General features: G+C 40.5%; 3 protein-coding genes across 4 annotated transcripts; 2 read left to right on the top strand and 1 right to left on the bottom strand.

The window, feature by feature from the left end:
* Positions 1 to 94: 94 nt before the first annotated feature.
* cldnd1b (claudin domain containing 1b) lies at positions 95 to 4,987 on the top strand. The gene is made up of 5 exons (XM_046417305.1): positions 95 to 255; positions 561 to 1,130; positions 1,853 to 1,960; positions 2,387 to 2,524; positions 3,577 to 4,987. The coding sequence occupies exons 2-5, from the start codon at positions 845 to 847 to the stop codon at positions 3,795 to 3,797; spliced, it is 753 nt and encodes a 250-aa protein (XP_046273261.1). The 5' UTR covers positions 95 to 255; positions 561 to 844; the 3' UTR covers positions 3,798 to 4,987.
* A 613-nt stretch (positions 4,988 to 5,600) lies between these two features.
* LOC124074395 (N-acyl-aromatic-L-amino acid amidohydrolase (carboxylate-forming) B-like) lies at positions 5,601 to 10,357 on the bottom strand. 2 transcript variants are annotated; one of them, XM_046417291.1, is made up of 8 exons: positions 10,166 to 10,357; positions 9,939 to 9,994; positions 8,827 to 9,053; positions 8,525 to 8,717; positions 7,473 to 7,566; positions 7,267 to 7,374; positions 6,767 to 6,879; positions 5,601 to 6,158 (listed from the first exon to the last, which is right to left on the bottom strand). In XM_046417291.1, the coding sequence occupies exons 3-8, from the start codon at positions 9,051 to 9,053 to the stop codon at positions 5,964 to 5,966; spliced, it is 930 nt and encodes a 309-aa protein (XP_046273247.1). In that variant the 5' UTR covers positions 9,939 to 9,994; positions 10,166 to 10,357; the 3' UTR covers positions 5,601 to 5,963. The 2 variants fall into 2 exon arrangements, with proteins under 2 accessions (XP_046273247.1, XP_046273237.1); XM_046417281.1 differs by lacking the exon at positions 9,939 to 9,994.
* A 6,373-nt stretch (positions 10,358 to 16,730) lies between these two features.
* Positions 16,731 to 24,227, top strand: tacr3l (tachykinin receptor 3-like). The gene is made up of 5 exons (XM_046417386.1): positions 16,731 to 17,214; positions 18,167 to 18,355; positions 18,512 to 18,662; positions 21,478 to 21,674; positions 21,791 to 24,227. The coding sequence occupies exons 1-5, from the start codon at positions 16,847 to 16,849 to the stop codon at positions 22,011 to 22,013; spliced, it is 1,128 nt and encodes a 375-aa protein (XP_046273342.1). The 5' UTR covers positions 16,731 to 16,846; the 3' UTR covers positions 22,014 to 24,227.
* The last annotated feature ends 278 nt before the right edge of the window (positions 24,228 to 24,505 follow it).

Genomic DNA, 24,505 nt, shown 5'->3' on the forward strand with positions numbered 1-24,505 from the left:
TTATTATTACTATTAACTAACCAATTACTGATAGACTTTCTTTTGTAGGGCTCGTTATCTAATCCACGCCTCCAAGCGCAAGGTGGCGGTAGTGTACTTAACAAGCTAGTTGCCAACATTCCTTCAAACATTAATGGGAGGAGGAGGAAGAAGAAAATTCAACTACCGTAGAAGAAGAGGGCTGAGGCCTGCTGGAAATTTTACGTGTAGCAGAAATTAAAACGACAATAACCGGAGGTTTTACCCAGCGATGAGGTAATAAAAACGTTGAGTTTTAAGTATTTAACGTTCAGTTGTCAGGTAAACGCCTCTATACTTGGGCAGCTAGCTGTAGCTTATCAGTATTATTATCATTAGCGTTAGCCACTCACCTTGTTGCACAAACGAGGAAGTCATTAGTGGCTGTATGAAATTACTAGCTGTGTAAAACTGCTAGCTGTAACATTCCTAAGTTACTGTTGTCAGTTGTGAAGTTAAGAAACCAAATAAACAGGATGTTGTGCAGCGTTTTTAACACATTCGCTAACATTAACCGCCGTGTTTGTTTGATTCCTCGGCAGGTCGTGAACGCCTCTGTGTTCGGGACGTTGCTGAAGATGTAGCACAATCGCAGTATGACTGAATAGAGTACAATGTTGCGGTACTCTGACGCTGTCAGACTACCTGACAATAGTTGACAGACATGCCGTGGTGCCTGAAGGGCAAGCGGAAATATCATTTTTAAGCTTACAACCCAGGCTTCATCACAGAGTGAAAGCCAAAGTTCTTTTGTAATTTTGTTTTAGAGGACAGCAGTTTCTCCCTGTCAACACGGACTGTAAAAAGAGCCGACTCCGTTTGAACCATGGTAGACAACCGCTATGCCACAGCTCTGGTGATCGGCTCGGTGCTGAGCCTGCTGGCCACAGTGTACCTCTCTGTGGCTGTGGGAACTCAGCACTGGTACCAGTACAGCAGTCCATCAGTTAAACGTGAGTGGGGCAACGCCTCCGAGCTCAGAGAGGAGTTCATCAATGGGGAGTTTGACGAGAAGACTTACAGCGACACCATGTTCCGCCTGAACGGCACACTGGGACTGTGGTGGAGGTGCATCCTGGTGCCCGGACAGTCACACTGGTTCAAAGAGCCAGGTATGATTCCCTGTGTGAAAAATGTTTCATGGCCTCAGCTTTCACAAAGCACCTTCATTTAACATCCGAATCCCACATTGTTTTTTAGATCCTCCTCTCTTAAACTCATGTTGTTCATGTTATTTTAAACTGTGGTTAAGATCACAAACTTTGGGTAGGTCACATAAAGGGATTTTAAGTTGCAATACTGATTTATATTGTGATATCCTTAATTCTTTGGTAGTTGACGATAAAATCACCTGCCTGTTTTTGGCTCACCCTGTAAGTAGACATTAAGTGAATATCTTATCAAGTCAGTTGGGTATTTCCTGAATGTGAGTGATCCATATTCTCCTATTGCATTCCTTCAGGGCTGTTGACTTAATTTTTGGTGCCACAGCATCTGTGGTGCATAATATAATAGTAGCTGAATATCGGGTACCAGATCAGTTGTGGGTTGTTGGTAGATAACCAGAGTTAAGGTATGGAAATTTTTACTGGCATAGACAAAGATGAATAAGTGTATCCCTAAATGTAAGTACAGTGTTGTCATAAATCACTCACTTGCTGATCTACTGACAATAAAAGAAATATCTACCAGTGCAAATTATATTGCAAAATGTTGATGATGGTGGACATATTTCGAGCGTATATTGTCCTGCTGCCCAACCTTACATCACATCCTGTGTATTGGTAAGTGATGACAGCTCAGTTGAATTTGTGCTCTCTGTTTCTGACTTTAGATCCGAAGATGGAGACGCAGTGTGTGAGCTTCACTCTTCCACAGCAGTTTAGTCCAAAGTACAAGTACCCTGGAAACCATAACAGTGAAGAAAATCTGCTGAGAACATGTAAGTCTGCCCTGTTTCCCCCCCCTCATGTTTAAGTATTTTTTTTATCCTGCTTCCATTTTAACCCTGTTGCACCAGATGTTAAAATTATGACCACAGTTTGTGAATGTTTGGTTACAGTGTCATTTAGCAGTGTTAGTGGTCACAATTAGGACTATTTTATATATGGAGTGTTTAAACCTGAATATTTGAATCATGTTTTGTTTTGGTTTTTTTTTGTTTTTTTGCAACGGGTAAATTTATTAAAGAAGCTCTAAAAAAGTGCTTTCCAGCAAAGGCTTCTTCATCTCAAATTGTTGCTCCAATTGTGAGCTTCTGGCTCCTGTCACTGTCCATATGTACGCTTTTGTATCTCTGAACATAAGACAGTGCTATTGTGTGTAGGTTTAAAGAGTGTCTTAGTTTTAATGTTCTCTCTTTGTGCAGACTTGTGGAGGTCCCAGTTTCTCCTGCCCTTGGTGTCTCTGGCTTTGGTGTTCCTCAGTGGCCTTGTTGGGGTCTGTGCCTGCCTGTGCCGCAGCTTCACCCCCACCTTGGTTGTGGGAGTGCTCCATCTACTTGCTGGTGAGAGAAATGCATGCACACAGAAGAAAACAGAAATAAGTAACTTCTAACTAAAATCAAAGGTCTGTCTTTCTGTCTGGCCGTATGTCTTGCAGGGAGAGAGTTAGGGTTATCTCACTCTCTCAGTGCCGTTACACATCAGCTAACTTAAGTTTTAATGTTGCGATAATCCTACACAGTGGTTTGAGTATTTTGACATATTTAGTACATAAGGCAATTGTACCTTTTGCTTTTCATGTGCGCAGTGTGTTTTTGGCTCTCATTCAGTCAGTCACAATTTCTTTTATCAAAGAAATAACAAGAATGATTACTATTATTAATAATTTACATGTGGCTCATGTTTTTGGAAAACCTCAATAAGTTCTCTAAAACTGGTGGTGTACTTTAATATCGGTATTACTGTGTTGTTCATAAAGTTTACAAAGGAAACAAAGAAGGACTTTGGAGTATCCTAACTTGCTCACCGTCACTCCACTGAAGTTTTGGCTTACATATAATCAATTATCTTTGGTATTTGTGCGCACGTCATAAACCACCAGTGCCTTTTCGTACCAGCTGGCAGTTATCAAATACTTTTAACTAATGTCAGCCAACAGTGCTGCTTGTGCCCCTCTTCTTGGAAGGTAAGTTCTTCCTCATTGAATTGTTTGCTTTGACTTCGCTGAACGTGTACACGTCAGAAGATTTTCTTTTGCTTTGATTAGTCAACATGAATTAAACATAATCAATGTGTCATTGTCACCTGGCGAGCTCAGTAAGACAGATCCTGATTTATCCTATGTTTTTATCAAGTATTAAGTTATTAGCTGATGCTCCAAACATTTAACCCACTCATGAGGTATTGCTAATGTTGGATGTAATAATTTCTTCTGACGTTAGCAGGAGTTGTCCTTATTTCATTGCCTCTGCTATAATAATGTGCTGCAAAGTCCAGACTATGATGGCTACTACATAAATTTGTATATCCAGTAGTATCCCAGTATTTCCATACATTGTCGTGTTTACGTGTGTGTTATGGTGTTCGCCTTTCATTTCTGTCCTGTACTCATCAGGCCTGTGCTCTCTGGGCACCGTCTGCTGTTTCCTGGCCGGTGTGGATTTGCTCCACGAGTGTTCCCCACCACCAGAAGGGGTGGAGGGCTCGCTGGGCTGGTCCCTCTACCTCGCCCTCATCTCCTTCCCTCTTCAGATGATGGCAGCTGCTTTGTTCCTGTGGGCGGCCAGGAGTCACCGCAAAAACTACACCCGCATGACTGCTTACAGAGTGGCCTAAAGAGCAACTATTACAGCAGCTTACCTTAAAACAACCTGCTAGTGAGAAGACTTTGTAGAAAAAAAAGTATCAGTAGCAGTAACCGTATCTGGTTAAAAAAAAAAAATGAGTGAAGTGACTGTACTGGTTGTAACTTTTAACTTCTGTAACAGTGTTTAAATAGAAGGACACAGTTACATGGTGTCCTACAGGCAAGAATAAACTAAATCGGCTCGCAGCTAATGCTCATACATGCTAAATAGGGATTTAATATCTAGTTAATTGTTTTATTTCACCTTTGTTTTTTAGCATGACTTAACCTGTTTCTTACCCAAAGCACATTCTTTAATATGTGTTAACATCCTGATATGGCGGATGATTTATTATTTGTGGTGTTAAGTGTGTTCGCGTGCAATACTTAAATGCCTTCTTTTCGGTTGCCATTGCTTCTAAAGCTGCTCACCACATTGCCCTTAAGTCAGTTATAGTTTCTCTTTGAGTGCATTAAACTTATCATACAAGCCTATTTTTTATTTTGATTTTTTTGGGGAGAGTTTTTTTTTTTTTTGTATAATCTTAAATATTTGCTGTGCATGCCTTTTTAAGATGACATTTGCGTAATCTGTGGTAGCTGTTGATTTCAGTTTGTGGTATATGTTGACTAAATGTCAACAAAATGTCACTAAAAATGTAACCACTCATCTCCCATTGTCACCCGTGTTTATAAATCTGATATTTATTGATGCTGTTAATTTGAATGTTAAAAAACTGAATCGATTGGATGCCACTTGAACAAACCTGTGACCTCTGTGTAACATTTAAGTACAAAAGCTTCACTATTTTAGGATACCTAAGATGTACTCTTGTAGCAGTCAGGCGTCTGTTCTTTGAGGGCTCAGTTTTGACAACCAAATATGTTTGTGATACTCCACAGTCTCAGAGTGTTTTGAGTAACAATTGAATTAGCAAAATGTTCAACTGTAAATGAAAAGCATCCTGAATCTGTCGTTAAATTTGTGTTTAAAGTAAAGTCATTTTTGTGCCATATCCCAAAATTACTCATGTCCTATCACCAGAAAACAAATTGTGAGGTTTTTCTGTCACAATGTTTTGTTACTTGTCAGGTATGTGTACACTACTTTTTATAAATGTCTTTGTGTTCTGAAGCATACTGTACCTGTTTCTGTATTACTAAATTTGACATTTGGCTACTTCTGTTGTTTTTGTGTCTTCTTTTGAAATGGAGTTACGCAGCGGTGGGCAGTTGCGGTATTTGTTTATTTTTAGTAATGCAGCTCTTTGGATAACCATTCAATACTGTGCGACGTCTCAGTGTTTTTGTATTCAGTGCTAACTAGCTGAACATTAGCATGCTAACGTGAAGTTAACCTGATCTCTGTGACCACACGTCAGCTTGCTGGAGTTAGCATTTAGCTCAGAGCTCAACTGCAGTGGCTAGCGAAGCAGCACACTAACTCAGGAATGATTTAAGTCCTAGTCATACAGTTACGTCACACTGACACCAGAAAGCTGCCAAATGCAGTCACATTTTACTGAATGAAATAAATCAATTTTAAATCCAATTTCTAAACTACGTTCCTGATCTTACCATTTTATAAGCTGCATCAAACTTAAATACATAAAATTAATATAGTATATATCATGTCAAAAATTGTTTCTTGTTTGTGATTTCATTATGTGATAAAATAATATTTACTTACTATGGAAGCCAAGGTATAATCTGTTTTTCTTTTTTAGCATAGGAGTAGACCCACTAGTATTTACTTTCTGTAAAAATTCAAAGACAAGTCAAAATACACCATCAAATGTTTTGATATATTCAGACATTTTTTTTTAAATTTTATTTTTATTTTTTTTGCAATAATGCCACAGTAAAGGCGATTGTCTAAGTTAATTTGCAGAAGGTGGAGCATCAGAACTCCGGGCACTTGTTTACTGCTATTCAATCAAGTACAAAAACAGCTTCCTTTAAGCCTTATGAGGTAGTCCTATCGCAGAGCTGCTGCATTGGATTTCCACACGGTACCTGGAAGTAATCATGTTAGTGTGTCATTCAATGAATAAGGTTGTGCAATTGCTCACCTGAAATGGTTACAACATGATTATGTTTCAGGTGTACTCATGTTTTTTTTAGTGACAATATCTATGTCGTCTGTCACTGTACTCTCAGTCCTTCTTCACACTTATGGATGGGAAGGTCAAAGTGATCTTCTTGGCTAAGTGGAAAGCAATGTTCTTCTCATAGTAAGCACATTCATTTATAAAGAAAGGGTAGAGTTCTTCTCCCGCATGCTTCACCACCTCGCCAGAAAATGTCAGGAACACGGGGTCGCCTGGTCGGAGGAGCTTGAAGTCATTATCCTGGAGAAAGACAGAGCTAACGCTAACAGGTTATAGTCATTAGACCAGGGCAGAATTTGAATGTAAATATGGAGTTTATTGCTTGCCATAGTTTGCCAAATGTGACCCTTTGCTTTATGGGTTGTGTGCAAAATTGTTTGATTTGCACATTTGTGTGCTGACTTTCTGACTGAAAGTGACTGCAGTGACTCAGTAACAGAATCAGTTGCATATTTACACACATAGTAGTTAGCAATAGATCACGTTGAGGTCACGTTTCTGTCCACCTAGCACCTAAATTTATGTAAAATAGTTTCTCTCTTTTTAGCTCTGTTTTTGGTCTCTACCAATCTCTCGCTATGCTCACCGTCTATAATCGATCATTGTGTCTGCAGATACTGAGTTTTTAGCGCTTTTTGGCTGAAAACAGCAGACTGCAGCCAAAAAAAACAACACAGTGGCAGTGAACCAAAACAGTCAAGTTGCAGCTGGTCAGCTAAAATAAAACTTACTTAAGCCTCAAAGTGGAGAAGAGCTGCAGATTCAGATGATCCCAAAGATATAGATTATATCTGCTTAACTAGAGGCCTCATGTGTGCATGCATCTTTCCCAGATGTGCGTACTATACCTGCAGCTGGGGATGTATGGCAGCAGTAATCTCATTAGTTGTAGGATCCCTTGGGTAGTCCACACTCTTCACCAAAGTGTATGCCTCCACTACACCTCCTTCAAAAGTACTTCCTGTTAGTAAAAGACAGTGTTAATAATAATGTTGGTGTTCTCAAGGAGGCTCACAATTACAGAGCTCTTTTAAAGTCAACCAAAGTATAAAGAACAGCAGCCCCCTCTTTTGTGTTGAGAAAGAGACAGGTATCTCAAAATCTGGGATGCAATAAAATTAATACAGTTTAAAATAAAAGACAAGCAAAGATGTTAAAGAAAATCAGGCCAAAGATGCCTCATTTTGAGATCAGGTTTGCAACACTCAACAGAGTTTGCTAAACTGACCTACAGAGGGAGGCTGTTCTATAATCACAACAACATGAGATTCAGTCTTGAACTTCAGTCCAGTTCAATTTAGTTCATTTTATTTTTGTAGTCCCAAATCACAACAAGTTATCTACATACCAGAATTGAATGCCTGAAGCCATTCTATTGTCAGGTCCACGGCCTCTTTCATCATGTTAAAGATGTCAGCTCTGAGCACTCCGTTGGGTTGAGGGCCGACCTCAAATGCTGCAGAGAAGAAGAAAAACCCTTCAAACACCTTACGATTTATTAAGAATGAAATATTAAGAATCCTAAGAAAAAAGACCCGAAAGATGCACACTTACCGAAGCCATGTTTGCCCACTGACTCAAGGGAATAAGCCTCAGAGAGAGGGATGTCCAGCTGGATTGCTCTCACAGGGGCAAAGGTCATCTTGCTCTGAAAACCAAATTAGTTGACTATTGACAACGCTGGATGCTTCAGTTCGGCCCTTTGAGCTTTAACGTTCAGTAAATGCAGTGTACAGCTGGTATTTCACCGTAGATACAAATTTAGATTTCAATAGACTTGAACCCATAATTACACAGTCAGCTATGCTTTACTTTGTGCTAGTTCAAAATTGTTAGCATGCTAATGTGCTAAACTGAGACAGTGTCTTTGGTAAGCATTATATCTGCTTAACGTCAGCATGTTAGCATTTAACACGTAAGCACGTTAGCATAGATTGTGGATTTAACTGTAAGAGGTTCTGCTGAGAACATACATTGGTCTGTAAAAGTCTATAAAAAAGGGATCATAAGTGTTCATGGTGTGTATTTATGTAAGAAAAGACAGATAAATCCTTACCACATTGTTGAAACTCTTAAATATCAAGTATCATTCTCTGTAGAATCTTACATTTTCCAAAAAAAAAACCTGATATACGTCTCACGGACCCTTGTCTTTGCAAAAGTTAGAGACACCCTGACCCCCACCCAATCCTTTACTTCAATCTTTTCATCTATTTTTGTTGCTGCCTCCAAATAGCCTGTAATATCTTTTCCCCTTTTGTTCATGTGCATAAAAATCTACATTTTTTTGTGCCATTTCTAACCAAAAAGTGGGATATTCTTCATGTTGCACATACATTTGTAATTCCACATGATTGCCAGACCCCAAGGTTTACCCACGGAACAGTGGATTGTAAACAGATGATTAATGTTATTCCCGTCACCTGTCAGTAGTTTTAATGTTGTGGCTGATCAATGTATTTAAAGATGAAGATTATGAGAAGTGCATTTCCAGTATTTTACGCTGTGCATTTGTAACATCAAATCTTTGACATCCAGTCAAATTCAGTGAAATCAAACTGGAGTCCTGAAGACATTTTGTCTAGATGACTCCATGCAGCTCTTACCTGTATGTACTTCAAAATGTGCAGGCTAAGCCAGTCTAAGGAGTAAAAGATGAGGCACAGGCCCATGTTGGAGGTGGTGTTGTGGAGGTCACAGAGGAAATCCACAGCCCCTTGGCCTCCTTTGGGCCCAAGCTGAGTGTTCAGCTCTTGGGCTCGCCTCAACTCATAGGGTGAAGAGTCTGTTATGGGAGCACTAGAAGTCAGGAGATATAATAAAGTTTGTTTTTTCTTCTCATACATACACATCTCTAGCTGTACCCAGTTCAGTTAGTCTTTCAAATCCTCTCTCTTTTTCAACTGACCTCAGCAAGGCATCTGTGAAACAGCGATTGAGATCTGTGTCTACGTATCTTCTGCAAGCATCCACAGCCCGAGGGTTTGATAGGACAGTGGTTATGGAAAGAGATCCAGCTCGATCCACCTTCTGCTTCTGCATTTCTCTCACTATGTACACCCCCGAAATCTCATTTCCGTGTGTGCCGCCACATATTGCGACACGGGACAGTGGGGGCAAAGAGACGTGCTCCATCTGTTGACAAGAAAAAATATTAAAAAAAAGGTTGTTGGACATGAAGTTTTTCCTCTGTCAGACCTTTTAGTAAGTCAACAAGTTTAAAGGTTAGAGTAAACATTAATGGTGTCTAGCAAAGCCTGGGCTGTTCTGTGAAAACAAAGTTAAAGTGTGCTGTTTTATGGATGAACAGACAAATTCCTGAACAAACCATGGTCAACTATTTACCAAACTTCGTAAATGAGACACAGGCTGACTTGTAATAATGTTTACCTTTGGTTGGTGCAGCTCAAGCGGACACCAACAGCTATCTTCCCGATGTATGTTGTGGTTGTCATCTTCCTTAAGTGTTTATATTAAGTTGTGTAATTCACAAGGTAATCACAGACTGGGATAAAAACTTTTTGCTATACTAGCAGCCTAATTTGTGAGTGAACATGAATGCGAACAAAAAGAAACAACCTAACACCACTTCTTTAAAGCTTAATGAATGTTTTTCTTGTAACAAAATCCTCAGCTGTTCCTCTGCAACTTTACAGCAAAGCATCAGTGATAATTTCAATGAACCACCTCCAGGGTTAAATGTTTGTGTTTGGTTGGTATTGTCTCTAAAGTGGCTGCTTCATCTCCTCCCTACAGTTATCACACCACATTTAAGTAGAAAAACGTTCAGTTTATTTTATGAATGATTTGTCTCTCTGGAAGTTTCAATCAGCTTTGTGAGATTTGAGTTTAGTTGTTTCCAAATGGTGTGGTCACATTGAACTGCATTCAAATATACCTGAATTATGCTTTTGGGGGAAATAAAATTTAAAATTAAAGCTAAAATAATAAAATTTTAGCTTGCAGACAAGATACAAACTTTTGCGGTATTTTCTATGTTCTATTTTGTTCTTAACTTACTGAGAGTTTTGCTGTATGAGATCGTTTGAGAGCCTTGTTTGTTCTCTTGGTTGTAACTGAAATGAAGTGACAGTTCACTGGATGGAGACGTAAAACAGCAGAAACTGAACATCACCGAGCTTCGGTGATGTTCAGTTTGTGATCAGCTCAGAAAGAAGAACATTAACACCAACAACGTCCATTAAAATAAATATGCAAGGCACAGTGTTCTCAGCTACAACTCTTACCTTTTCGGTCGAAAACTCAAGCCGGCTCGGCACTCACTGATCTTCTGTAACCTTTGAACCTCTTTGAAGAGTCGCAGCAGTAATGCAGTATTTCATAACCTGCAAGGCAAGCAATACAGGCACAACCACAAGCTACTTTACAGTCTGACCCAATAGTCGCTCACACTGCCAAGTGAACTACAAACCAGCCCACATGCAAATACCGCCTGTTTCGATTTACAGTCGGCCCTCCTCCTTCCTTGTATTCGCCTCTCCTTCCTGCAGCCCTCCTCTTTATGTTCTTCAGCTCAAATTTCAAGCAGTTAGACATCTTGTGATGTCACAGGAACTTTGTCTGTGCTGTGTTCTGCTAAACCAGCAGGAGCTGCTCTAAGTGCCCTGTGGCCACTTACCACAACAGCAACAGCAGCCATAAATGCTGTGGTAATTTGCTTCGCTGATTATGGAGAAAAAAAGGAAGTGCTGATAGGGATCAGTGTATGTAATGGACTCAAGCTGTGCTCCAATTCATAGTAACAGGACCGCAGCCAGGTAACACTGTAAATTGTGACATAATACTGTCTAAATACTTTCAGTTCTTTGTATGTTGTTCTTCAGTTTTATTTATGTGACATTCAGAGAGAGAAGCAATTGTGAAAATGCCTCCCATCACGAGGCTTCAGCCATACTGAGCAACTTGGGCTCAGTGTGTTTATTTAAATTGCATGGAAAAGCACAAATTAAACTATTCGATGGTTTAAAAATTAAGAAGATATGCTGAGATTTTAGCTGAGATCCCACACGGCATGTGTCAAACAATCAAACTCGCGTAAACCGGATCCTTCACTGAAATGAACTGCGCTAAACTGGTGATCTGACTTAATGAGACACGTGTCTGCTGTCATGAGTGTGTGACCGACAGGTTTTCACCTCTGAATAATTCAGTCAATGACATTTTAATAAAGTAATTAGTCTATCCAGTAGTTCACGTCAGTACAAAGAATACCTTTTTTCTTAAGCAAAAGAACTTAGGTTCTTCCTCTTTTCTGTCCCATTAACCTTCTTCACATCCCATCTTGGGACCCACTGAGGGGGTACTAAACTCTAGACTGGGAATCACTAATCTAGTAAAAGTGAAAATGTTGGTTACCTCACGTCTTTCATAGCTTTCCCTTCCATACTAACCCTCCGGTCTCTTCCATTTCTCACTCTCACTCTCTTTCAAAAGAAGTCCTAAGCTCCATTTAGATGCTTAATCCTGTTGGATCAGTCGCTTGATCATAAGCTGCTTCCTGTCACTCGACTTGTTCACTCTGCTTGTCAGTCTCTCATCCTCCCGTTCGTTCTGACAGCCCAGCTGAATCCACTGGATTTCAGTTCGGTTCAGTCCAGTTGAATCCACAAAACCTTTACCTGCATTACAGCCTCAAAAACTATATTAACCAACCCACCAATTTGACTAATTTGCCAGAGCTCACGTTTTGTTTTTGCTCAGCTCTTTAACCTGTTGACACCTGACTTTTTAATTGAATACCATACAATTTGTCAGAAATATTTATTATTTAGTTATCAAAAAAACACATAGAAAAACTGACATACTGTAGGACCCAATTTATTAAAAAAAATCAGAAGAAATTATTTTTCAAGACAAAATTTTCTTTACTGAGCTAACCTGACTTAATTATTATATTGTGCATCATATTCCTTGTGCCTGTAAGTGATCTATCATGTGTTTTGTTATTTGAGCTGAGTTGCTGGTGTACTGGCTGACTGTATATTGCAAATCAATTTATTGCATGCATTACAATGTATTTATAGCCCAGATGCTTTTAAAGAAATGGAATGAACATGATGGATCAGGTCAATAGACCAGAGGCCTGATAGATCACTTAGCTACTGTATGTAGAAATGTTTATGTTTATAGCAGATTTTGAATTATTCTCATAGCATATTCTCACTGCCCCCAGATCGGAATCATGTCATTTTGTTGCCATCACTGAGGACATCTTAACAAAATATAAGTTTTTGAAACTTGTTGGAAAAATCACACTTGTAAACTGATCTAAACCAGTCTCACTCGAGCTAATCCCAAATCTCACTCTCCCTGCACCATCACAGAGACTTTCACTGATGTCTAGACCCCTCCCCCTGGATTATATAACTCTGCCCTTTAGGCGTGTGACTCCTCCTTGTCTTAGTGATAGGATTGCCTTTTTAGGTCTTTTTAGTGAGCCAGATCATTTAGCTGAGCTGAGAAATAAGAGATTATTTTTTATAATACAGACAAATTTAGCAATTTTTTGACCTGTAATTGGTATGTTTGCACATGCAACACATATGTTATTCAATTTAATTATAGTATTCCAGCACGACTGTGCCCCAGTGCACAAAGCCATAAAGACATGGTTGGATGAGTTTGGTGTGGAAGAACTTGATTGGCCCACACAGAGTCCTGACCTCAACCCCATCCAACACCTTTGGGATGAACCGGAACAGATTGTGAGTCAGGCTTTTTGGTCCAACATCAGTGTCTGACCTCACAAATGCTCTACTGCATGAACGGGCAAAAATTCCCACAGAAACGCTCCAAAATCTTGTGGAAAGCCTTTCCTGAGGAGTGGAAGCTGTAATAGCTGCAAAGTTGTCTGTGTATTTAGAATGGGATGTAATTTAAGTCCCTGTTAGTGTAAAGGTCAAATGTCCCAATACTTTTGTCTAAATAGTGCATGTTGGTATAAAACCTCAAATAATGTAAAAACTTTATCGTGTATTGAAAGATTTATTAGTGTTGAATTATGTTTTGTATGTTGGCAACCAGCAAGACAATCTCACAAAAGTGAGATGTTTTTGGATCTTATTTAACACATTTAACGTGTTTAATGTTCTTTTCATCCCTTACTTTCACTTTTTGTAAGGCTCCAAAGCTGTCAGACAAATGTAGAAGAGTAAAATGTGCAGTATTTACAGTGCAAATATAAAGTAGCACAAGACAGAAGCCCTCAGGGAAGGTACAAACACCTCAAAATCCACATGAATAAATACGTGCATTTGTTCAGCCGTCCAGTTTAAGACAAACCACAACAGAATCATCAACAGCACGGACTGAATGTCGTCCACGTTTGTACACAGCTGGTGATGTCATGAAAGACAGCAAAATGATGGAAAACATCTCCACAAACTCCTCTTATCAGTCAATTTCGCTGTTGTTTGCTTTGGTCAGATAAAAAGCCACCGTGCTGCACGCAGATCACGTAGCAGACAAAGAGACGCACTCATCCACCCCACTGGTGACTCCCTCGTGATTAGATGATGCCTAAATTATTCATATTAAATGGAGGAAATATAATTTTTAATGGCGGCGATGATATTATGAGCTGTTACTTAATAGCTTGTGACCTTTTCAGGATGGAGCTGGGGGACGGGGCGTGTTTAGAAGTGATTTGAACAGTGACATTTGAGACAGGGAGTGGCCCGAAAGAGGAGGCCTCTGGGTAATGAGGTCTTGCTGAGAGGAAACAGACTTTTTGACCTTCTTGTGGTCTTTTTTTTTCCACAGCTTTTGTGAGTTTGCGCTTTCTGAAGAGACTCCAGATCCACCTCAGTGGAAGTGTTTTATAATGTGCGGTGCCAAACTTTGGCTTTAGACCCAACAGTACGGCTCGGAACAACACAAACGGCTCATAAAAACAAGAGCAGCTGGCACAGTTTATGCTAATTGGCAGTAACTACCCAGCAGGAGGAGAAAAGACACTGGCTGGGTGTTTTCTCTGCGTGGCAGATGCCTTCACTGGCCTCAGTTTGAAGTCTGATTTGGGATCTCTGTGGTGTAGTTGATTTTACTTGGGTATGTTCACCACAGAGCAAACATGTAGGATGATCTTTACAATATGCTCATTTTTATGAAGTCTGTTTTCCTCTGTTTTATTCAACAAGCGGACTCTTTTGAAATCAACAAATCGGTGGTGTGTTTAGTGACCTGTTTGCGTCATTAATTGAGATTGATTGTGGAAGCTGTTATGTCACCAAAGGTTGTCGTCCGCATGAGAAATAAAATACTGTGCACTGGCAATATAACCCATTATCAATTAAATTTTGGTTTAATTACGCTGACTTGGCGCCTGCGAGGCGTCCACATTTGCTTGGCTTTCAGGCCCTTCTCGGACATGTCCGAGCTTTAGTCCCCGTCATTTCCCACTCATATGAACATGACACAAGCCCAACTCCGCAACTTTGGGTGGGTGTCTGTTCAGGGTGTGTGAAAGTGTTTTATAGAACCAATGGCAACGTGACAGGTCATTTTTCTATTTTTTGATTGAAATGAATATTTTATAAGTAAGATTTAGAATTACATGATAATGATGATTACTGAATTGGCCTCCTGTGAATGTACCCAAGGGCCACGTTGTAAGGGGGGCCCCGAAGCCGAAGGCTCTGACTGATGTTATTGTTTTTCTTTTTGGAAAGAGTAGAAAGGAGGGCTGTTCCTTTTTTTAAAATTTGCTCCTGATCCTTCAGCTTCGGGTACCTGCTAATATTGAGTCAGATCTGGGTGTTTGTATACAGTATATATATGTAGTATGTATTTCTCCTGCACGACCCTTTTGCACATGTTTTTTCCTCTTGTCTGTTATGACTGTTCGGTCTGCAGAGAGAAAACAGATTCTGCATATTCTGTAGAAATCTGCAAATGATTTTGGAGGTGGAACATGAAGACATGGTCTTTCAGTAAAGTGTTTCTTTACCCGAGTGTCACATCCAGAAAGTCACTTAGTAGCCTTTACACTTAAATCTGTTTTGAGCTCATGCTTGTATAATGCAGTCCAGCCTACATAAAATCCTGAAACCTTTTAAGCTTTATTCAGATGGCACTAAGGATTAACTGCATCACACGCGTCCAAGGCCTCAGACTGCAGCTGTGGTCCAGGACGTGACCGTAGTCTCGTGGGCTGGAACACAATACACACCTGTTGATCCGCATCGGATCAGCGCCAGTTCAGATCTGAGGTCCTCGTACTTATTCTCACTTCATGCCGGTTTACTTCTTCTGCAGTACATTTCAGAGGGAAGTATTGTGTCTTTTTTATTTCACTACAATTATTTGACAGCTTTAGTGAAAGCATATTTTATTATAAATTAAACTCCCCAACTCTACATACAAGTAAAGCTGACATGATTAGTTAATTCATTGATTGGTCAACTGACTGAAAATTCAGATTTTTATCACCACTACAGTGATTTTTCGGCTTCAAAAACGCAAAGATTTGCCTAATTCATTTGCTTAGTTTATTTTTAATGCAAACGCGACAGCATTTCTCTCTGCCTGTCTCTCTCTCTCTCTCTTTCTGTCTCTCTGCCTGTCTCTCTCTCTCTCTCTCTTTCTGTCTCTCTGCCTGTCTCTCTGTTTCTCTCTCTCTTCTCTTTCTGTCTCTCTCCCTCTCTCTGTCAGTCTCTCTCTCTCCTTCTCTCTGTCTGTCTCTCTGCCTCTCTCTCTCGCTCTCCTTCTCTCTCTCTCTCTCTCTGCCTGTCTGTCTCTCTCTCTCCTCTCTCTCTCTCTCGCCTACTCTCTGCCTGTCTCTTTCTCTCTCCTTCTCTCTGTCTGTCTCTCTGCCTGTCTCTCTCTCTCCTTCTCTCTGCCCGTCTCTCTCTCTCTCTCTCTCTTTCTCCTTCTCTCTGTCTGTCTCTCTCCCTCTCTCTGTCTGTCTGTCTGTCTCTCTCTGTCTCTCACTCTCTCTCTCTCTCTCTCTCTCTGCCTGTCTCTCTCTCTCTCTCCTCCTCTGAGCCTGTCTATCTCTCTGTCTCTCTCCCTCCCTCTCCCCCATGCCCCCTTCTCTCTCTCTCCCCTTCTCTCTGCCTCTCTCTCTCTCTATCTCTCTGCCTGTCTCTCTGCCTGTCTCTCTCTCTTCTCTCTTTCTGTCTCTCTGCCTGTCTCTCTGTTTCTCTCTCCTTCTCTCTTTCTGTCTCTCTGCCTGTCTCTCTCTCTCTTCTCTCTTTCTGTCTCTCTGCCTGTCTCTCTGTTTCTCTCTCCTTCTCTCTTTCTGTCTCTCTGCCTGTCTCTCTCTCTCTTCTCTCTTTCTGTCTCTCTGCCTGTCTCTCTGTTTCTCTCTCCTTCTCTCTTTCTGTCTCTCTGCCTGTCTCTCTCTCTCTTCTCTCTTTCTGTCTCTCTGCCTGTCTCTCTGTTTCTCTCTCCTTCTCTCTTTCTGTCTCTCTGCCTGTCTCTCTCTCTTTTCTCTTTCTGTCTCTCTGCCTGTCTCTCTCTCTCTCCTCCTCTCTGCCTCTCTCTCTCTCTCTCTCTCCTTCTCCCTGTCTGTCTCTCTGTCTCTCCCTCTCTCTCTCCTTCTCTCTCTCTGTCTCTCTGCCCGTCTCTCTCTCTCTCTCTCTCCTACTCTCTGCCTCTCTCTCTCTCTCTCTCTCTCCATCCCCGTGCCCCTCTCCCTCTCTCTCTCTCTCTCTCTCTCTGCCTGTCTCCCTCTCTCTCTCCTTCTCTCTCTCTCTCTCTGCCTGTCTCCCTCTCTCCCCCGTGCCCCTCTCCCTATCTCTCTCTCTCTCTCTCTCTCTCTCTCTCTCTCTCTCTTTCCTCCTCTCTCACTGGTCACATGTTCACACTCTTGCGCGTATGTTGCGCATCGGAGGTGCCAAAGTGATTTATGTCTGCCTGCCAGCTGCGCCCTGAAGCAGATCCCGACTGATCCTGACACTTGAGGAATGGCCTCAGAACGGGACGAATCCAACACAACCAGAAATCTGACCAACCAGTTCGTGCAGCCCGCCTGGCGCATCGCGCTGTGGTCGGTGGCTTACAGCACAGTGTTGGCCGTGGCGGTTTTCGGAAACCTGATCGTGATTTGGATTATTCTGGCGCACAAGCGGATGAGAACTGTCACCAACTACTTCCTGCTGAACTTGGCTTTCTCCGATGTCTCGATGGCTGCGTTCAACACGCTCATCAACTTCGTGTACGCGGCCCACGGAGAGTGGTACTTTGGAGAGGTGTACTGCAGGTTTCACAACTTCTTCCCTGTGACCGCGGTGTTCGCCAGCATCTACTCCATGACCGCGATAGCCATCGACAGGTGGGATGAAGTGTCATCAGTCAGAGTCTTTAACGAATATAAATTGAATACTTCCGTTTGCCTCCAGATTAATTTACGGTTTGAGGTGTTTTACACTTGACGTTTCACAATCATTTCACTTAATGAACTCAGAAATTTGGTTTTAGTTTACTTTTATTTCCTTGAGAGAAAGCTACATTAAATAGAAGCCATCTTTCAAATGAAGGTGAAGTGGAAATTAAAGGATTTATGACATCTGCACATACATATAGAGACCAGTGGTTCTCAAAGTGGGGTCCACGGACCCTCAGGGGTCCTCGGAGGTATTCCTACAGATGTCAAGCAATGAAACCATTTCTTTTTCTTTAATTTCATCCATAAGTAACACAATAACAGAATGTATGACTTATTGCGGGGTTTCATACACTTTCTGTAATACATGGTGAATGGACTGTACTTACAGGGCTCATGTAGCATCACTGACCGCTCAGAAGATACCACACAAGGTGACACCTGTGACATCAGGAGCGCTAAGCATTTGCACAAACACTCACACACACCAGTCGAAGAGCCATCGGGAGCAATCTGCGGTTCAGTGTTTTGACCAAGGACACTTTGACATGACATGTAGACCTCAGGGGCCAGGGACTGAACCACTTACTCTCTGCCTGTTTGGTGACCTGCTCTACCTCCTGGGTCATAGCTCTAAAAGGAAAAATTCATATCAGATGGGAGACCTTTGCAGAAAGTCATTAAACGGCTCTGAACTTGTCTTTCTTCACACACACACATTCATCAATAGTGAAAGACATCCTGCAAACAGCCGTGACTATAAACCTACAAGTTCATGTACAGCTTTATCATGTTTGTATTAAGTGCAACATACAGAAACTGTTATGTTTTGTAACATAATGATTGATTTTACTAGCATAAAGTCATAGCTAAGATGTATGTCGTGACCTCCGACCTGCAGGTACATGGCCATCATCCACCCCCTGAAGCCTCGCCTGTCAGCGAAAGCCACCACGGGAGTCATCGTCTGTATCTGGAGTCTGGCTGTGGTTATGGCCTTCCCGCTCTGCTACTTCTCCACCACCCGAGCTCTGCCCCGCAGGACTCTCTGCTACGTGGCCTGGCCCCGCATGGCCGACGACCCCTTCATGTGAGAGCAGTGAGACGCTGACGCTTTCTTTTTCTTTTTTTAATCTTACGTGGTTTCTCTGTGCATCATCCGGTGGTCTCTCTCATGAGCTCCAGATAGGTCTCTGTTCGATCCTACTTCTCACTGAGCACCAATTAAAATTTTCCATGTTTGCAGGTATCATATGATAGTGACAGTTCTGGTCTACGCGCTGCCCTTAGCAGTGATGGGCATCACTTACACCATCGTGGGAGTGACTCTATGGGGAGGGGAGATCCCAGGAGACTCGTCTGATAACTATCACGGACAGCTCCGAGCCAAACGGAAGGTGAGAACCACGTTTATTCAGCGCACTTGCACTCTGTACTTACCTTTTCAGTTAAGACAGTCTTTGGACGGGAGGCGTACAGGTGCGTTTGTGACCAGATCACATACACACGTACATAAAATTTAGCCTTAAATGTAAATCACCAAACTGAATGAAAATTTTAGATAGATAGATAGATACTTTATTGATCTCGAGGGAAATTCAATAATAAAAAAATATATTATATTTATAATATATATATATATATATATATATATATATATATATATATATATATATATATACAATAATTAATTAATTTTAAAAATTAATAATTTTAGTTTTTAATGATAGACCAACAAAAATCATATGTAACTGGAAAATATGAACGTATGTTGGTCTACAAATTCTACAGGACAGTGAATGAGTAAGTGTAATAAAACAAAAACTTTAGATTTTTGTGTCAGTTCTTATTATAGGCTACTGCTTATTGTTTCATATGTAAAGTATGAGTCACTTACATTCTTATCTTAATATCTGGCTTGTCTTGCCTTTTTCATGTGATTTTAGATTATTGGTTGTTTTTATTGTGACTGTTTTTGTGTGGACCTCAGGAAGATTAGCAACAACTTTGTGGAAGTTAACTGGGATCCAAATAAAGAATAAAGTGAACACAAAACATGTAGGGAGATGAAGGACTGAAGTTCGAGACTCTTTGCTGGAAAGCATCTCCGCATTGAGAGCGTTTATCTGACGAGGAAACGCAAAAGCTTTACAGAAAATAAACAACAAACCAACTTGAGTTGGCTAAATATTACAAAGGCTATCCAAGAAAAAGCTTCCAGGCTGATTTTCTCTCTTCTAAAAATAAGACAAAAACTCCTTAAAAGACAGAGAGGAAAATCATAACTCTGTTGTATCTTAACCCACACTATACCATCTTACATTAAATAAAACAAAGGAAAAACTTTAATGTATTCTACATTATAATCTGCCAGGAACAGGGACGTTGGACCACAACTGCACTACAGATCCACATGTTTAGAAAGACCTCTGCTGGTTGGGGAGGGAGCGAAACACACGTCACAGGCAACTAAAACAAATACAAGCTGGTCTCTGCTGTGTGAAAACACACTTATAGCTCAGGTCAGGAATGTGTCATGCAGAGCTGCACAGCACATTTAGTTCAGTGCACTGAAGAGAATTCACTCTGAAAACCACAAACAGGAAATGTACCTCAGTTGATACAAGTGCACTTCTTGTTGTCAAGAGATTTCTGCAGACATAACTTCTTCATTTTTAAGTGCACCCCAGAAGAAGAGAAAAGCCTCAGGAGGCACTTGTTCCACTGCAGTCAGACGTCATCAGCCTACTGCGTGGGTCGGGTTAAAAAGGGATTAAGGTCATCACAGCTGTCATGACGAGCGTGTATCACGATAGCCCTGAGATTAGCGCCAGAGACTATTGATAAACAGCACAAATACTGCAACATTTCGGATTATTCAAAGAGACAGCACAAGGAGTTAGGCTGTCTAAAATATAAATTATGGAAATAATGATCTAAACTGCTTATCAGTAACTTCTGACAAAGTTCAAATTATCATCTGCAACAACATAAGCTGCAAACTTGAAAATAGTTTTCCCCTCTGGTCTCACATTTGGAATACTGTTTTGGTACCACAAACACATTCAGTGCGCAGAAACAGAGGCAGAGTCAGGTGCGGGTTTGCCATTTACACTATCTTTTTGAGGGCTTTATAGAAAAAAAGATCATCAAAGGCAAGCTGGCCAAATTGAGCTGTGTGAGATAAAAGGGATTTGTAAATGTCAGGAAACAAAGCTACAAGACAATGTCAGGCCTGATTCAAAGGCCCACGCTGACAAGATGCCATCTGGGCTGCAGATAAGAGGAAGTTGCTCTCATCTCCATCTAGCAGCTGAGCTTCTGCTGATGGTATAATAGCTGCCTGCTCCTTTTAACAACAACACCCCCCCCCCCCACACACACACACACACACACACACACACACACACACACAATATATAACTCCGTTATTGTATTGCAACACTCTGATGAGGTCTGTGTCGCTCTCTCATTCGTCCTACCTGAAACCGACTGGGTCAGGTGCGTCATCACTGACCTTTCCCTCTGTTGATATGATTCTGAACTCATTAAAATGAAACACCAATGTGATCGGAATGAAAGAAAACTGACAATGCACTTGAGACTTCACAGACAGCGTCCATAACTGTCATAGCTACAGACGTTCAAAGTCACAGTGAAATGACATCTCCAGCTGAAGAGCCTGGTATATTTGTAAAGACATCTTTTTCTCTCCTTTTCAGCCCTTCCATCCTGGCCATTGACTGTATATAAACATATCTAAACTCCGCCCCCTGCATGTCAGCCGATGAGACATGAGCCAAAATAAAAACTCAATGTACATCTAAAATAAAATTATTTCTGTCATTTTGGGTAGTTCTTATCACTGTAATGTCTGTTCAAGCATTCATTTTTCTCATAAGTTTATTTATTTGGTATAAAAGGGGATGTAGCATTATGACTGGGTCAGGCATGGGTGTGGGCTCCACCGTCTAATCGCTGCTGCAGAGGCTCTGGTTCTGCATGACATCACAAGATGGTGCTCGTATTTTGGCTTCACCTTTCATACAGTGGAAGTGGAGACACTGATGCCAGCAGTCCTTACTATAATAGTATTTTTCTCGCCCCAAAACATTTTCCAGATTGCCATCAGACTAGAAATATTAAAACTCTTGGCAGGATTGTTGTCACCTGTGCCTAATTTTATTTTATTTCTCTCTCTCTCTCTCTTAGGTGGTCAAGATGATGATTATCGTAGTGGTGACATTTGCCCTCTGCTGGCTGCCCTATCATGTCTACTTCATTGTGACGGGTCTCAACAAGCAACTCATCAAGTGGAAGTACATCCAGCAGGTCTACCTGTCAGTGCTGTGGCTGGCGATGAGCTCCACCATGTACAACCCCATCATCTACTGCTGCCTCAACAGCAGGTGAGAACCAATACGCTTCCCACACAACCCAAAACACACGTGTAGTTTCTGTATAAGATAAGATAAACCTTTATTAGTTCTGTAGTGGGGAAATTCTCGATATAATCTGGGTGCAGGTTTCGAGCTGGCTTCAAACGTGTTTTCCGCTGGTGTCCCTTTGTCCGGATCTCAAGCTACGATGAGCTGGAGCTCCGAAACACGCGACTTCGCCCTGGTCACCAGAGCAGCATGTGCACCCTCTCTCGGGTCGACACCAGCATCCTCAGCAAAGACAAGAGCACTCGTTCCCACGGAAACAGGTCAAGACTTAACTCCGAGCCCAACAATAAAGTCCATTAGTTGTCTCCACTGGACACATTGCAGCTGATTGGACTGTTTTTGTTCACTTGAGCTGATTAATATTAATTAACACTGATGAGTGTGGTGATCATTTATAAACCTGGGCAGTGTTTGTACATGACTGTGTGAGGCGAAAGGGACAGTTGCATGTTAATGTACTAACAGGAAGTGGCTGTGAAGCTCATTGAGGCAATTGGGGTACTTTAAAAGAGCCAAAATTAGGCTGATTGCCAAGCAGATTTTCACATACGAGGAATTTTCCATCATGTTTTGGTGCGTCACAATAAACACTATCGGTAGATAATCTAAAGCAGAAGCAAAATAAAGCACACAAAATTGTAAATAAGGAAGAAAAATGTGCAATGTAACTGCTTAATACAAATGAAAGAGTCGTACATGTTTGTGCAGGGATCCATGATGTGTAAAGAACATTTGTAGTTTCCAAGTTAGAAGCTGTGCGTTAATGTAACACAGTGAGTTGAGTGGTGCAGACTTTTATGTTAATATAAAATGTGTAGCTTAACTTAACAGTGGATTAAGTGTCAGTGCCATTAGGGGTCATGGGCTTTGCTGATTAACAAAACTGTACCTGTGGTATGAGGTTTTGGTCACGATGGACCGCAGGTGTGTCTCAGAAAGATTGTGTCTGCGGTGGCCACAGTCTTTCTGACTTGGCTGAGGCTCCTGAGGCCTGAGGTCTTAACTGACATGGTGTGTATTTTTAGATTCAGTGTGACTTATACTTTTTGATATTATCATCACACAACTAAACATTCATAAACTTGCCTAAATGTAATCAAAAAAAGACATTCCTTATAACTGCCAAACTTGCCTGAGAATCATTGTGTTTTTACATTTTTTCAGTATCAGCGTACTCCAGTGATGGCTGTCTGTACATCCATGCATACATTTCAAACAGGAAGTGCTAAAAGCTAATTTGGCATCAGTTTAATTTTGTTATATTAGATAAAACATAATATCTGATTTTTTTTTTCATTAATGCCTTTTATTTCAAGAAAAGTTTATTTGATTATAAAATGCTGCTAATTTTTGGGGGGGGAGGGGGGCACAGTGCACAATCTTACCAATTTATTATTTATTTATTATTTTTATCTTAATGTATCAAAGTGGACGTGCTTGATGTGTAAATAGATGTGTAAATAATGTAAGGAAAGTCAAAATTTTTCAAAATTCCAAAAGTCAATGAGAGACAATTGATTAATGTGAAGATATTGAACGTTAGAGTAAAGTTTTTAGTGTTTCATTAATACAGGTGTCACCAAATTATGTCTATCACAGGTGATGTTGCATAGTTGTTTGTATACTGTACTTTTTTGTATGATTCATTTTGATTAATAATTTGAAAGTATTTTCTGTATTATTATATGTACATAGTTTAAATATGTTTCTGATATATTTAATGTATTTATTTATTTATATTTTTTTCACTTGTGTAAAAAGGCAGTGGTACATCAGTGGTTCTTATCAACTTCTCTGTTAAAACAACAAATACACAACTTTTATGAGCATTGTTTCACCTCTGCAGGTAAAATATCTCCCCGAGCTCAAAATCATTTATTTGGGTATCTTGAACTAAATACTTTAAGCTGCTTTTGACATTTTTTAATCACTTTGTTTCATGTTCCTCTCTCTATTCTGTTATGTAACATAGCTGTGAATGAATTTCACTAAATGCTGCACTCACAGAAGACATATATTTAATGATATCAGATCATTACTCAGTGGATTTCATCAACAGTCACCGCCAGAACAGTACTGAAGCTGCTCTAGCAGAGATAATACCCATACATCTATTATAGTGACACTGATATTAAATGATCCCTGTTGGATGTTACCTACAATTTGTAACAGAATGTAAATTCACAAGTGCTTGCTGCTGTAATGTTTGTTGGTTAGAAAGAATGTGGCATTTTAAAATGGACTGGTTTAAGAGTTAGTGTTTACTGCAGGTATGTTTTTGTTTTTGTTTGTTTGTTTTGTATATAGTAACTGTACGTACAATATTTTGATATTCTGGTGCAGACGCAAACATAGACACATATTCTATATAACCTTTACACTGAGTTTGTGTTTTATTGTTGTCTTAAGATAAAAAAAATAATAAAAGCTTAGATTGCCTTTGTTTGGGATTAACCAGTTTGTTACATTTATTTAAATTATGTTTAATGACAGTGGTGTCAGATCAGAAAACACTCATGACTCTACTCAATCAAAACTCATGATTTAGTGATGTGATACAGGGTTACACTCAAAAGTCTACAAACTGCAAACAAACCCGAATTCAATCTGCGTCATTGTAAGCCGGTGCAACTTCAAAATGTACATTTGCTCTCTGAAAATGTCAACTAGACTTGAACAGCTGATTCAGTGTGGTGTGGGCTTCAGCCTGCAATTGGTTACTTCACTCTCTACTCTCTACAAACTGTCATTGTAGAACAAATCACTCCTAGGTCAGTCCATGGAGCAAACAT

This window comes from Scatophagus argus, chromosome 2 (assembly GCF_020382885.2).
Source record: "Scatophagus argus isolate fScaArg1 chromosome 2, fScaArg1.pri, whole genome shotgun sequence".
In the NCBI taxonomy this organism is placed as follows: Eukaryota; Metazoa; Chordata; class Actinopteri; family Scatophagidae; genus Scatophagus; species Scatophagus argus.